Here is a 16,578-nt window from a genome sequence, read left to right as displayed (position 1 = left end):
ATCAATGTATCGATTTTTCTAAGCCATTCAAAGCAGGGTAAAATAATATTCATTTTCCCCAAAACTAATATTTAATCGAAGACAATATCTACATAAGCGACATTCTGGATCGACACCATTGTGCCTGCCCATGTTGATCATCATTTAATATCAGCCACATGTAAATCTTGACAGCGATTGTATCAATAGTGTTGAGTCGACTTGTGAAGATATACTTCGGTCTATAAAACTGATTTGTAGGTTAAATATGCCATTAGCTTTGGATTTAATGATATTGATAGGATAACATGAGTAGGTAAGGTTATGACAACAGAAGGGTAATACTATTACAACATGATGGACAGAGAACACATGATGGGGAAGCCAATGAGACAGAAAGCCAAGTAAACATGATGAATTTACAGAGGTGTGGTGAGCATTGATTAATAAGTTCATAAAAAGGGGATGGGATGAAACAGCCCTGATCTCTGTTGATTGATGGCTTGTGGCGGCGAATGTGGACTGCTTCTGGTAGTTTTCCTTTCGTGAAGACATGGAGGTTGTTGGAGAGGATTTGAACATTTTCCTAATTGATGTTGTGATTGGGGCAGTTGCTGATATGGTCCGAGATGGCTTATTTACCATCTGATTTGATGGTTGAAGTTTTGTTCTCTTTGATTCTGGTGTTGATGGGGTGGAATGTGTGAAACTACGTAGGATTGTCCACAGTTGCAGTCAATTTTATGAACTTTTGAACACCTTTAGGCTATTAAGTTGTGGCTGTGTTTGGGCTGTTGGCTGTTAGTAGGATATTGAGGAAGGTGGAACTGGTGAGGTGTCAATATTGGCTTGCTGTTTGAAGAGGCGGCTGATGATGCGGGAGGCTTTTCCTATGAATGGGAGGGCGTTGCGGAAGGGCGCTGATTCAGGTTTAGGGGTTGCAGATCTAGAGGAAATGACTTTGTCGACAAGATAGGGTGGATAATTGTTAAGGTGGGCGAAGATTTGGCGGAGGTGTTCGATCTCAGGTCTCGATTCAGACGAAGAAAGGTTGATGGCCCGTTTAGTGAGGGTAGAGATGATGCCAATCATTGTTCTAGGGGGATGGTTGGAGTTGAAGTGGATGTACTGGTCGGTGTGGGTGGGTTTCCGGTAAACACTGGCATGGATTCTGTTTTTGGGGGTTCTGGAGACAAGGACATCTAGGAAGGGTAGTTGGTTGGGGATTGCGCAAAATATAGACCTGTCGCACTCTCAGCTGTTTTGATAAATGTGTTTTAACCCGTTTGTAATTAACTGGATGGCGGTAAAGACGTTAGAGCTGTATTCTATGATGTACGTAAACCTTATGATTAAGTAAGTATGGCATGATGGAGGTTTGGTTAAACTTAGGGAGTACCTTATCAATGGAAATCTTTTGAAATGAGTCAACAATTATTGACCAAATTGGTAGTAATCCAAGTCTCCCGATATGATAACAAAACATGCATGCATGTACATGTCATATTTAGCACTTACATGATTTCTTATTTTAAATTGATATTGCTAAAAACCATACTCACGCACTCACATCGGTGTTTATCAAACTAACATATGCAAGAACACAAACATGTAGATTTTTATAAAAAAAGAGACACAATGCAAGTTAATCATAAATCAAATATCAAAACGAATATTTACAGTCAACAGTACTATGACATTTGGATTGTGACATCATATACTACTCAAATGAAGTTCAGGAACCCCCACACTTTTGACGACTGTATGTTGCAATACCCACCAGCCATGGCAGATTAACGATTGTCATATTAATGAACCGGGGGTTCTTAACCTACTTCTGAGTGGTATATACAGTAAAGTACGGTTATAACGAACTACGGTTATAACGAACTCAAAGGGACTACTAATTCTAGTTCGTTATAACCGTAGTTCGTTATAAGCATATATACAATATAACAACAGCAAATAGTCGGGACCAAAAAAGTAAGTTCGTTATATCCGTCAGTTCGTTATAAGCGTGTTCGTTATAACCGTAGTTTACTATATTTAGATTTGAACCTTTTTAGAGAGTATTCAATAGGTATTTTAACACAGGATTCACACTGAACATAGTCTGTCTTAATTCCAGTCATTGCATTGAGGTCACCCTCCACAAATAGATCACAATCCTGCCTATGTTTAGCAGTGAGATCATCCGCTTGGATCAGGTGTATCAATACCAACAAAATTTCCTTTCCGTGTTTAATTGGAAGGAATGACACAGACCAAAATTAATTATAGGTCTTTGTTTAAACAAATTATAAGCACCCTCTCATCCAAACAACAAAAAAACATAATATCATTATGTGCATGGTGTTACTAAATAAGCAATACACATAATCCCCACAATCCCGTTTCAGATCGCTCTCTGTGTACTCGAATGACTCATACCCTTCAGAACTTGTTTTGCTGTGTTCATTTGTCCAAGTCCCACTAAGCAAAATGATGTCATTTCGCGTGAGTATATTCACGGAAATCTGGATTCTCTAACTTGCTACTTACAGATCCATTTACATTCCAGGTTAGGATCCAAATACTCTTAGGCAACTTGTCCTATTGAGTGGTGATACAGGGTTTATCAGCAAACACTTGGATTTGACACACAACATTGCCCTACCACCAGTCTGGTCGGATATACGATAGTGGCCCTTTTACCTTGCTTTCTGTAATGTTTGAGCTTTTACACAAGTTTGTCTCTAGAATTCCTGAAGGCCAATATGAAGTCATCACTCACTCCAAATGGCTTTTTCATCAGTTCCTTACTCGCTTTCTTTTTTTAACGCGTTCTATGAAATTGGCAATTATGGGTCGAGGCTTCTCATGTGTGCTGTGATCTGTTTTGAGAATCTAAGAGATATGAAATGTCATAGGCTTTTTAGTTGAAGACAGAATTTGACATATGAATAATTGTTACTGGTAACCAATGGGCATCTCCCACATTCACCAACAGCCATAATGTTTGGCCTACGTTGTGATATTCATGAAAATCTTTCACATGCTCAAAATTGTGTTCCTAGTACAACAAAATCTTTGACAAACCCACAGTTCGGATCGGTATAGAAGAATAAGTTTGATCTTCATGTCAAATATCTTGATATCTTGAAATACCTGCCGTGTGTTAAAAGTCCGATGCTATTCATTGTTCTTAAATGTTTAAGAGTGTTTTTTTCCTTTTACACCTGTTACAGTGGTTCTTATAAACGATGTTTGCTTACTTACAGACTCTTCATTGCTCTCTTTCAGCACGACGTGCGGCTGTTTAAAACAGAAACCACTTTCATTTGCTCTGAATTTCAACGTGTCTTTGTCGTATAATCAATGTTTTTTATAGATCCATTCTCTGTAGATGTAAAAGTCAATACACTACCAGGGTCCGAAGACTTAGATATGCTCAGATGCCGTTTTAATATATAATGAGCTGGCGCCAGTTGGTTGGTTGGTTGGTTTGTTGTTTAACGCCGCACTCAGCAACATTCCAGCACTAACCTAGCACCACACGAACGGACAGTATTTCTCACATTTATGCATGCTGGGAAATGAACGTCTATGCTGAGGTCCACACAACCAACGTTTGAAATGAACGTATCTGGCGCCAAACAATTGCATTTATTACGCAGGTCATGAAATAAAATAGCATGCAGGTGACTATGACCATGTATGACAGAGGTGTTTGAATATGGTCAGTGTTTTCAGGTACTTTATAACGTGTGAAATTACTGTAAATGCTGTTCTTAGATGACACAGATTCCATTACCCGTGGAATGGTGTCTGACAAGGTTTAGATTTATTCTGTTTCATGCGCTCCTAAATGTTTGGTTATAGGTAAATGGGAGATAACATATTGACAAATATTAGCATTTATTTCAATTGTGCATTGCAGTGCAGCATTGGCTCGGTAGTGTGCAGCAACCACGCCAGCGAGGTGATTAGTAACCTGTATTCAATTGAATACTTAACCAAACACATTTCGTTTCATTCTATGACTTTTGTCGAGTTCCTTCAGACAAACGGCTTTTCGTTTACTTTCTGACAACTTGTACAAACCTGACACCCACACATGTTATTAGTTGTGGTGTCTTTAGTTACCGGACAGGGTACACCAGTGGTTGTTACGAGTTATGTCCCTTCTATGCCTCTCCTATGGACCAATCAGATTTCACCTCACTTGCATTATCTTCAAACAAAATGGCGGCGCCCAGTCAAGACGATCTGATCGATAATCAAGATATGTATATTGTGATAAAACGAGTCTTAAATCGCAAATTGCATCAAATCACGTGAGCACCTTGATTAAAAACATAAAAAAGATTTAGAAAATACCTGTTGACAACGTGTTGGCGGTGCACATGCTTTGCAAATCCTGCGATCCACCGAAATCTGCATGACAGTTTACGAACCGGATTTCGATTTCGTTGCGCGATTTTGATTGGACTATGCATAGACTCGTTAGTCCAGCTAAATTGTAACTCCATAAAACCAGCCTAGTTCGGCAAGGGTTGGAACGGGACTATTGCTGGAATATTGCTGAGTGTGGCGTAACACAACAAACCAACCAACCAATATCGGAGATATTAAATACCCTTTAAATTAACTAAAATTGCAAATAAGAGATATTTCCTGTCAGGAATGGCAAGCAGCGATATCTAAAAACGAAAATTACTCGCTTAATAACTATTCCTTGTACAACAGAATGTTTTTCGCTCAAATGAGAACTTTTGTTGTTTGTTTGTTGTTTACCGCCGCACTCAGCAATATTAAAGCTTTATGACGGCGGTCTGTAAATAATCGAGACTGGACCAGACAATCCAGTGATTGATATCATGAGCATCAATCCACGCAATTGGGATCGATGGCGTGCATCAACCAAGTCAGCGAGCCTGACCACCTGATCCCGTAAGTCGCCTCTTACGACAAGCATAGTCGCCTCTTACGGCAAACATGGGTTGGTGAAGACCCATTCAATTCTCACCCCGGATCTTCACGGGTCTCAAATGAGAACTGGTGGGGCAGGTTAACAAATAGATATAGGTCGTTGGCAAAATGTTTCCCACAGAAGAAATTAAATTTATTGAAGATGAATTTCATGTCATATGAAAATGTCCATTATATAATGAAATTAGAAATGATTAATATACCAAAAAGATGAAGTGCTAAAAGTACACTGAATTCATGTTGTATTTTAATGTGTGAAAGACGATCCTTATCATAGCCTAATGAAGATCTGTAAACTGGCCTTATTGTCAAGAATACCAATTGTTTAACAACGCCATTTGTAACACTATCCAGTATGGCCAGAGGCTGTGTAGACAGGTGGGCTTATTGTGATCATCGGAGGAAAACAGTTACGGATCCATGGCAATAGGAAAGAAGACACCCTCCGTGCGTCCTTGTATTTAATGACCAGGTGATGGTTATAGATCGGGCAGTTCTGACCAGGTGTTCCCAGCATATTGTCAAGTCAAGTCACCGCTCAGAAGGCCAGCACACTGGGTACGAGCTCTAGTCACACTGGGTCACGCCCGAAACAGCCCATAGCCTCTCTCACAGTCTCGGCCACGCCCTTGTTAAGTGTTCGTAGTACCGGCGTATAAAAGAGTCCTTGTTATTAAAAAACCTGCTGAAACCGAAGACCGTTTTTGTCTGTTGTGCTAAACATTTCATCGTTTTAATTACATGTACCTCTATTGCCAATTGCCTAGTATTTAAAGTTTTGTACTTTTGTATATTGGCCAATTGCCTTGAATACAATAAAAAGAACTGAATCGAAAACACAGAAGGTAAGCGCCGATGTCAAACCGGAAGTTGATAGGTAGCAATTACAATTGTCTCACTGGACAGAAGGACCGCCTCCGTGGTCTAGTGGTAGAGCGTCCGCCCGGAGAGCGGAAGGTCCGGGGTTCGATCCCCGGCCGCGTCATACCAAAAGACGTTAAAAGATGGCACTTGTTGTTACCCTGTCTGGCGCTCGGCATTAAGGGGTTAAAGCAAGGACTGGTCGGCTCGGAGTCAGTATACTGTGTCTGAGTGGGGTATTAATGTTAAACTGCGGCATGGTATCTCAGTGGGCTAGCACTATAAATCGGCATCAGTCCGGTCTAGTACAAGCAGCTACATACACACACACACGTGCATGCACGTCGCTATAATCTTGGACGTTAAACCCAATTTCACCTCACCTCACCACTGGACAGTAAAAAGTGAGATTTCACCCGAGCACATGAAACATGATTAAGGAAAGTTTGAACCCTTTTTATAAAGACATTTTTCACAATATCGAACTAATATCTTGCACCGTGGGACTTATTGGGAAGAATCGTTATAGTTTTTTGCGTACGACATTCAATAATAAGTACTTTTGATGTCATCTGGTGCGATAACGACGGGTCCAATTCTAGTTGGTTTCCAGCGTGAAAAAGTCGATTGTCAATTGTAGTTTAAGTAGGTTAGGGTTTGTATCGATCTGTAAGCTTTGTGTGATGAACATACTCTGAGATTTTAACAAAACAATAACTAAACAAGTTCATGGTTGTTGGCTGTACTAACAAATGCACTGTCACGATTGTTGGAATAATATTGTCTGTGTGAGTGAGTGAGTTGGGTTTAACGACGTTTTTAACAGTATTCCAGTTACATCACGGCGTGTCAGCTTAATGTGGGAGGAAAGCCCGAATAGATGCAGGTCTCAGACGTTTACCACTTCGGTGAAACCCACGAGCACGTGTATGGTGCTGACAAACCAAGAAACATAATCGAGGCGAACCGGAATTCGAACCCACAATCATAGGTTTCTGGCGTGCCCAAGGGACGCAACTCTGCACAGCGAATCGCGGCACCTTAGACGAATGGGCCACCTAAAAGCAGAATCCATTTTATGTGTCTGACTATATCATAAGTATGTGTAAACGAATCAATATGAAATAGTGATGATACCAGAAAAGGTGTCCTGCCCCGCTTGTGGCATCCGTCACAAACACATGCAAAGGCAAGTCTAAAATACACACGGGAGCATTTGGAACATGTCAAAAAAGGGAATTGCATCGGACATCATTTATGTCAGTGATGCCTCAAATTTCGAAATATCCTCCACATGGGTTAACCTTGATCCAACAATTTTTATGAGTCCAAACAGAGTGGAAAAACTTTAACCTTATGGCAAAAAGATGTACACAAAGTTCTGAATTAAGATGGTTTCAGTTTAAAGTTATACATAATATTTTGAGTACTAACTGTTATTATCGAAAATTGGATATGTTCATTATGTAATAATTTCATACTTTGAAGTTAAAACTGTTTCTTTCATGCTGATTGGCTGAATGGGTAGTCACGTGATCTGATATTTGGAGCTCATACACCTGTGAACGAACAAAAAAAGTTCACACGATGTGAATTTTTTTTGGTGAAATTGATCGTGTGAACCTTTGCTGGAACTACTTTCCGGGGTTTCCCCGAGTTCTCGAACGGTTTTTACGATCAACTCGTTTTTCTATGTTCTTTTTAATCCCTGCATTTATCAGCAATATAATTGATTTAGTACTTTTGCCTGGTCTTGTAACATTTCATCTGACTTATAAGTAAATGCTTTGGTTCTGGTGTTTGATGTCGTCTAGCTGCTACATGAAACAAAATGGATTGTCCTTACGGTGATTTGGATATGGAATGGCTGTCTTTCAATACTAATGATGCAAGTATAGAAAATTAATTCTGTAAAATTACTGAGGTGAACGAAATTGATTTATTGAGCGATATTGACTTTGATGCCTTGTTTTCGGAAGTGACAGGAATCTAGCAACAATGAAAATAATGTAGTACCCTGCTCAGATTTGGCCGCAGACACAGAGAATACGCGGCTGCTCCTGATCAATTCCAAACTAAACCACGATTCACTATCGCATCGGGGAAAAAATCTAAGATTTGGAGAAACCATAAAACATAATTTAAAAAAATACTTGCCTGTTTTACCGATTGATCATCGGAGACGAGAAAATATCCGTGGACGGAATTAGAAATCTAGTATTTCGGTTTCTGAGTTGGCCGACCTTTTCCGGGCATTTATCAGAAATATTTTTGCCTTTCTCTTGTTATTTCGTCTGACTTAAAAATAAATAAATGCTTTGGTTCTGGTGTTTAATGTCGTCCAGCTGCTAGGCCTAGATGAAATGGATTGTCCTCGCGGTGATTTGGATATGGAATGGCTATCTTTCAATACTAATAACGCAAGTGAAGAAAATGAATTCTGTAAAATTACTGAGGTGAAGGAAATTGATTTATTGAGCGATATTGACTGTGATGCCTTGTTTTCGGGAATGGCGTACCCTGCACAGATGTGGCCGCTGACACAGATCAAAGCGACTGCTCCTGATCAATCCCAAACACTACCGGGCAAAAGAAAGTTTTCACCGACTTCACTTGACTAAACACCAAAAACAAAGGCATATGTGAGATTTATGATGATTAATTTTTAAACAGAAATCATTTTCCATGAATTAGAATGAAAATGCATTGTAATGCCGATATTGCATTCTCCGCAATACACAAAGGGCTCCAAATTACACAAATCAGAGTTCTTTTAAAAAGTGCATGAAGAGTCCATTAATGACACAGTAGTCAGGTAACACGGCATCAATAGCGAGTGTGACCACCCTGGGCATCCATGCACACCAACACACGCCTCCTCATTGACGTCGTCAGTCGGCGGATAACGTAAATAGGAATCCTGTTCCATAAGTTCAATAGAGTCTGTTCAAGTTCCTGTCGGTTCGCTGGAGGCGGTACATGTTGTCTCAAGATGATCAAGATGATCCCAGAGATGTTCAATGGGGTTCATGTCTGGAGAACGAGGTGGCCAGGGCAATACGCTGACGTTAACGTTATTCAGGTAGTTTTGAACAATTCAGGCGTAGTGAGGCCTTGCGTTGTCTTGTTGCAAAATTAATCCTCTTGGCTGATGTTGAATAAAAAACAACAACAGGTCTCAACACTTCATCCCTGTATCGCTGAGCATTCAGGTTTCCTCGGATGATAACCAGCCACAAATGCCACCCCATACCATGACGCCTCCACCTCCAAACGGGTGAACTTTTCTAATGCAGTTTGGCGCCAGTCGCTCTCCCCTTTGTCGAAAAACTCGAACTCTGCAATCGTTCCTGAACAGACAGAACCGACTTTCATCTGTAAAGAGCACTCTCGCCCAGTCACGTCGCTGCCACGGACGTACAGTTCGTGCCCATTGCAGTCTGCTTTGACGATGTAGATGGGTCAAGGCCATTCCACGGAAGGGTCGGTAGGCTCACATACCAGCCGTACGAAGTCGTCGAAGGACTGTTCGTCTGCTGATGGCATGCCCTAGTGCTGTTGCCGCCGTTGACGTCGCCGTCACACATACGTTTCGGAGGTGAATCTGCCGGATGTAGCGGACTTCGGCCGGTGTTGTCAGTCTCGGTCTTCCCGATCTTGGCCGGTCTTGAGTCTGTCCTGTCTGTTGGTAGCGGATTATCAACTTGCTGATGGTGGTCTGGGAGCAGTTGAAGGTTCTGGCTATCTGACGTTGAGTAGCCCCCATATTGGCCATACCGATCGCTCAGTCTCGTTGCGCTTGTGTAAGTCTGGCCATATTCTTGGTTGTTTTTTGCTTGCTCTGTCCAACGTCGGTATTTATGCCACAATCACGCACGTGCATTTGGACTTATGTCTCAAAATCACGTGCTGAACGTTTTCAACAATGCATGATTTGGAAAGCTGCGTTCGAAAATCTGCGTTGTGGTTTTGGTCATGTTGCATTTGGGCGAATGTTTTCTGCGGGGGTTCAAACCTGTACCAGCTTTTTTGCTTTTTAAACAACTATTTTGAAAGTGAAAACTTTCTTTTGCCCGGTAGTTTAAAACCCGATTCACTATCGTATCGGGAAAAAATCCAAGATTTTGAGAAACCCTAAAACATAAAAAGGTAAGGAAAGAAACTGAAATTTAAAAAAAAAAAAAAAAAAAAATTCCTGCCTGTTTTACCGAGTAGTCATCGGAGACAATATCCGTAGACGGAATTACCATATTCCGGTTTCTGAGTAGGCCGACCTTTTAGGCCGAGAAGCGGCGGCGCATGCGGAATGACGGGGCACAGAAATGGAGCCAGTAGGCCCATCTCAGGTGACAAGAGACACCAGCTAAGCAAAGTACTACAGCACACGCGACAAATCCCAAACTCAAAATACAGCACATTCTGACGTTGGAAACTAACACAAAACACACAAGTTTCAGACCCGTGAAGATTCCGGGGTAGAATAGGTCTTCAGCAACCCATGCTTGCCGTAAGAGGCAAAATCTATGCTGTACACATGTAAAAGAAAAAAGTCACACCAATCTTTTTACTATTTCAAAAAGAAATACTTCGATATTATGAAATTACAAAATGTATTGCATATTCAAATTGTAATTATTCAAGTTTCCATGCCTTCTGGTCTTCTCTACATGTATTATTTAGAAACTCTGTATAACTATGATATCTGATCTGTCCATGCTACAAACATGCCAATAATGTCACAACAAATCCATGCACACTCTATGTATGACATTGAAATGTAAAATATGATGGAAAATGGAATAATTTTTTTATTAAAAAACAAACAAACTTTCGGAGTCATAAGTCGCTCTTTGAAGTCTTCGTAGTACCATCATCCTCAAAAGTTGAGTAACCTGGTCACGAAGGCTGGGACTGCAAGGGCATTACTCGGCTTAAGGGGAGAGGTGACTATTAGAAAGATAAAGTCATCCCTCTTGCCATACTGTCACGCAGATAGTATGTGTCACTGTGAGTTTTCATGCCCGACGTCCCATTTTGACAGGAAACCATCGTCAAGCACGTCTACAGTGGTGCAGAGAGCGTCTACGCTGGACGGCCATGCAGTGGGGACAAGTTCTATTCACTGACGAGTCTCGTTTTCACCTCAGCCACAGCGATGGACGGATTCGAGTGTACCGACGTTGAGGTGGACGTTACGTCAATCATTGTGTCATGGAAGAAGATCGGTTCGGGGGCGGCAGCGTTATTGTATGGGGCGGGATTACAGCAAGACAGAGGACCCGTTTGATAGTGGTAGAGGGAAATCTCAATGGACAGCGCTACCGCGACGAGATCATCGGCCCTGTTGTTCTACCGTGTTTTGCGTCGTCATGGCCCAGGCATTACCTTTCAACATGACAACGCCCGGCCTCATATTGCTCGACTTGTTCGGGATTCTCTTCAACAAAACAACGTGAATGGCATCCCCTGGCCGGCTCGCTTCTCTGATCTCTCACCAATCGAGCACATGTTGGATGAGATGGATCGGCGCCTTCGACGTCAACCACGTGTTCCACAGACACTCCAGGAACTTCGAAACATGCTCCAGCAGATATGGACCGATATCCCACAGGACTTTGTGCGACGCCTGGTCCATTCCACGAGAGGAAGATGTGTTGCTTGCATCGCAACCAGAGGTGGACATACACGCTATTGATTTGTAAATTGACATTTTGGCATGTTCATGGTTTTTTTTATGAAATCACGCATTTTCTGAAATCAGTATGGCAAATTAAACCATTTGAACACTTACAGGAGTCTTTTATCTGTTGCAAACCGAAATTGTTTCAGATTTGGTAAAAAACATAATTTTGCATTCAATCTCATTCAATGTCACAGGAACTTTTGTTGTTCAGTATACTTAAACGATTATGGTCCATGGTATTAGTTAGGTACAGTTCGAAATATTAGCTAAAAGGGGTAAGAACTTTCCAAATTATATAAATTATGCTTCATGTGCTACGGTGAACTCACATTATTTACATGACTTCCTGCTTGAGATGGACAGCGCTTACCCCATGTTGTGTCAAGTCGTACATTTACCTCTTATTTTGTAGACGTGTACTCGTACTTAACTGTGTGACCCGTGAAGATCCGGGTTAGAATTAGGAGATAAACATACTGTGTTTTCAATGTAGAGCTAGGTTACCTGTAGATTTAACCCCGCTAAATTGAATTTGGAACCGAACGCGCAGCGTGAGGTTTCAAATGTTAAATTTAGCGCGGTTAAATCTACAGGTAACCTAGCTCTACATTAAAAACACAGTATGTTTATCTCCATTCTACCATGACTAAATAAAACGCGAACTCTTTGGTGTTAGCAAATAAACTGAGTGAAGCGGCATGGGTTGAGTTCAGTGTTTTGAGTGGGTTATCGATCTGAATTGCGGAATCACCGAACAAAATATGGTGCTGTATATACGCAAGCAGTTTGTTTACACCGTAATACTTCTCTCGAACATATGACAGGCATTGAAAGTATATAAGCACGCCAACTTGGTAAGCTAACATGAGGTGGGCATCCCTAAAGAAAACAAAGCAAGCTTTGCAAGGCTTTCGCTCTACATCGCGCGTCACCATTATGACGTCATATCGCTCATTGTGACGCAAAAGATATGACGTCACAGTCGTATATAGAAAAGCGCCAAAATTCCAAGCTCTCTGTTGTCTTCAAAACGTAAATACATTCCCTTTGTTGATTTCTGTCGTATTTTTCTGCACGAATTGTATTGCCACACATCCTTTGAATATTGTAGTAACCGCATCTGTGCATTTTGTAACCTGTAATTGTAGATATAATTATTTAAATGTGCCTACCGACAATGACTGAAAATAGTACTATTCTATCAATTTTAGCTTACGGGGTTTATTGTGATTTAATAGCCTCTGATTGACCAATCAGAATCGCGTAAATTCTAAATTCATGGTAGAATAGGTTTTTAGCAACCCATGCTTGCCGTAAGAGGCGACTATGCTTGTCGTAAGAGGCGACTAACGGAATCGGGTGGTCTATACAGTGTCATAACATCAAGATTCATATTAGTTTATGGGCGGTGGGGTAGCCTAGTGGTTAATCGTTCGATCGTCACGCCGAAGACCATGTTCGATTCCCCACATGGGTAGAATTTGTGAAGCTCATTTCTGGTGTGCCCCGCCGTGATATTGCTGGAATATTGCTAAACGCTGCGTAAAAACATTCTCAGTCACTCACTATTAATGGTTAATGATAAACAAAAGAGCGACAGGTGAGATACAACTTGATTTGAGGAGTTCTTTTGGAATGATATCAAAATAAATACAAACGGTGGAACCTGCAACCAACACAATTTGCATAAAATAGTTGGTTGGTTTGTTTGTTTGTTTGTTGTTTAACGACGCACTCAGCAATATTCCAGCTACATGACGGAGGTCTGTAAATTAATCGAGTCTGGACCAGACAATCCAGTGATTAATATCATGAGCATCGATCCACGCAATTGGGATACGATGACATGCATCAACCAAGTCAGCGAGCCTGACCACCCGATCCCGTTAGTCGCCTTTTACGACAAGCATAGTCACCTTTTACGGCAAGCATGGGTTGCTGAAGACCTGTTCTACCCCGGAATTTTCACGGGTCGCATGAAATAGTAAGTGTATGTTGTTACCCGGCGAGGGCGGCTTGTAAACAAACCAGACAATCAAGTGATGGGACAGACAAATCATTGCCACGACAGCACATTAACAGATTCTGTTGGAAATAATAAATACTGTGTTAATTTTGAATAACGTCTGATGTACAAGAGCAGACTTTCCGCAAAGAAACCATTTATAGAAATATGGTTGATGTGCTACACAGTTGGGGGAAGTTTTAGCATCTCGGCCCAAACATTATCTCATACTCGCGGTGCATTATTCTCGCTAATTATTACATATCCAATTTCCTACACAAACGTCGTTAAACTGTTCTGTACATAACACAGTTAAGTTTGTTTGTTTGTTTGTGAGTTTGTTGTTTAACGCCGCACTCAGCAATATTCAAGCTATATGACGGCGGTCTGTACATAATCGAGTCTGGACCAGACAATCCAGTGATTGACATCATGAGCATCAAACCACGCAATTGAGATACGATGACTCAGCGAGCCTGACCACCCGATCCCGTTAGTCGCCTTTTACGACAAGCATAGAAACGTCAAGCATGGGTTGCTGAAGATCTATTCTACCCCGGATCTTCGCGGGTCGTGTGTAATACATGTTAATATATATATAAGTTCATATCATAATCAGACTCTCCTATATGTGAGTGTGAATACACATATCAACTAATATCGCGAAACATCTGTACATTTCAAAATACTTCACGTGCGGAGGTATCCAAGGAGATTCACCGGGGGGCATTGTGCTGCATCCCTGAGTTAACAACTGCCGTTTACATAAACCGCCGCTACATCCTCATACAGGGGAACGAGGGCGGGGCTATATAGATATTATTCACTTTCAGAACTTCTTTTCACAACCAAGACTCTTAACTGTATCGAAATGTGTTTCTGATATTTACATTATATCCAAAGAACCGGATTCGGTCGTGACGCAAACCAAATAAACCGGTTTCGGTTATCCGTGTTATTTGTTCTCAGTGTGGCGTAGGCTGAAAACTACTTAACCCTAAATCGGTATATTTATGAATTCAAAATAATATATGGCCATATGTAAGTAGAAACGAATAAGATATTATGTCAATATGGAGCTGTTACTTGTGCAAGAGCGTTACTATTTTCAAACCGGTTTCGTTAACCGAAACCGATTTGTGCTCAATTGTATATGTATTTGCCATGGGCGTTCAGCGAAGTTTGGATGTTGCGAGAAGGTAGTGAGGTTTGAGACGAAGCGGGGAATAAGTTAGCCATGGAGTGGACTGTTGTTACTGTCGTCCTCGTGTGTGTTACTGCATGTGCAGGTAGGTGACGTTTTTTCACGTGAAACAGAAGCCACGAGAGTACGTATTACCAATCATGAAAATCTACTTTCTTATGACACACGTGGTCTTGCAATTCGCACGCACTGTTTATTACGTCTCGGTCTTTTTTCTCAAAAAGGGTGATCTGTAATAAATATGAATTAATAAAAAATGTTGATCAAAATTAAAATTTAAACCTGTGTGATTTAATGTAAAATGAGTTACAGTATCAATCTGAAGAATTCTGGTTAAGCCTTTACCAACACAGGGAGTCTTTCGAATACTTACATCACGTTTAAAAAATGAGCTGCATCGACGAAAACCTGCCTCCCGCGAGAATTATAACACTTTTTCTAATAAAAGTGATCACATGGTGTCTCTTCATTTCATACTTTTATTTCACCAAACAGAAAAGTACTTTTAACAGTCCGAGATCACAATTACAAAGCATTTATTTATACGTGACACTTTTGTATAGATAGGAACTTCTTTTATTCTTTGTACGACGTTTCAGAGCTAGGTACGAGTATATATTAGTCATATATATATATATATATATATATATATATATATATATATATATATATATATATATATATATATAATAAAATAATAAAGTCCACGTTAGTCCATCATCTTACTTTATATCAGTTTCAATCATAGTACTTTCGCTATATATATATATCATGATGTTTACACAACACAAGGTGAGGTGAGGTGAGATGAGTGTGCAAGGATAACAACATGATGGTGAGGTGAGGTGAAATGGGGTTTAACGTCGCATGCACGTGTGTGTGTGTGTGTGTGTGTAAGTGTGTGTGTGTGTGTGTGTGTGTGTGTGTGTGTGTGTGTGTGTGTGTGTGTGTGTGTGTGTGTGTGTGTGTGTGTGTGTGTGTCTGCTTGTACTAGTCCGGACTGATGCCAATATAAAGTGCTAGCCCACTGAGATACCATGCCGCAGTTTAACATGAATACCCCACTCAGACACAGTATACTGACTCCGAGCCGACCAGTCCTTGTTTCTAGCCCCTTAATGCCGAGCGCCAGACAGGGTAACAACAAGTACCATCTTTGGTCGTCTTTTCGTACGACGCGGATCGAACCTCTGACCTTCAGATCCGCTCTACCACTAGACCACGGAGGCGGTCAACAACATGATGACAGCCAGTCGCATAGGGTTAATGTACAATGATAATAATATAATGACGAAGCTTAGGAGCATTCACATAATGGAGGAGTAAGAAGTGAGTGAGTGAGTGAGTTGGGTTTAACGCCGCTTTTAACAGTATTGCAGTTATATCGCGGCGTGTCAGCTTAATGTGGGAGGAAAGCCCGAAGTGATGCAGGTCTCAGACGTTTACCACTTCGGTGAAACCCACGAGAACGGGTATGGTGCTGACAAACCTAGAAACATAATTGGGGCGAACCGGAGCAAGAAGTAGCTCCAAACGTAGTGCAAAGAATAAAAAAAAGTTGCTATCCATTAAAATGTGTCACGTATACATGTTCTTCCAACTTCTAAATGCTTATCAAAGACTACCAAACATTATTGATTTGTTTTTTAATTTCACTTTGACTATTTCCGAACGCACGCCCTATGGTGAAAAGTAATTCGCTTTGGTGCACAGGGTACAACTATTTACTATACACTATTTACTTTATACTATATATCAACTATATACGTGCAGGATCTAAGATCAAATTTCGACTTGGTAACAACGCAACTCGTAATTTCATTTTGGGAACAGCGATGTATTTGTGTTTATTTCACCAATTTAAATTGACGGACA

General features: G+C 40.8%; 2 protein-coding genes across 2 annotated transcripts in view; one reads left to right on the top strand and one right to left on the bottom strand.

The window, feature by feature from the left end:
- Positions 1 to 780: 780 nt before the first annotated feature.
- LOC125379229 lies at positions 781 to 9,577 on the bottom strand. Its single transcript, XM_048395472.1, has 4 exons — positions 9,313 to 9,577; positions 9,065 to 9,161; positions 7,344 to 7,370; positions 781 to 1,165 (listed from the first exon to the last, which is right to left on the bottom strand). The coding sequence occupies exons 1-4, from the start codon at positions 9,575 to 9,577 to the stop codon at positions 781 to 783; spliced, it is 774 nt and encodes a 257-aa protein (XP_048251429.1).
- Positions 9,578 to 14,680: 5,103 nt separating this feature from the next.
- LOC124143366 (cysteine-rich motor neuron 1 protein-like) overlaps positions 14,681 to 16,578 on the top strand; it is a 50,186-nt gene continuing 48,288 nt past the window's right edge. The window contains exon 1 of the mRNA XM_048395536.1: positions 14,681 to 14,788. Coding sequence (XP_048251493.1) covers positions 14,737 to 14,788 — 52 coding nt within the window. The 5' untranslated portion in view covers positions 14,681 to 14,736. The remainder of the gene's footprint in view (positions 14,789 to 16,578) is intronic.

This window comes from Haliotis rufescens, unplaced genomic scaffold (assembly GCF_023055435.1).
Source record: "Haliotis rufescens isolate VD_foot unplaced genomic scaffold, xgHalRufe1.0.p SCAF_14, whole genome shotgun sequence".
NCBI lineage: Eukaryota > Metazoa > Mollusca > Gastropoda > Lepetellida > Haliotidae > Haliotis > Haliotis rufescens.
This window is presented reverse-complemented; position numbering and strand designations above follow the sequence as displayed.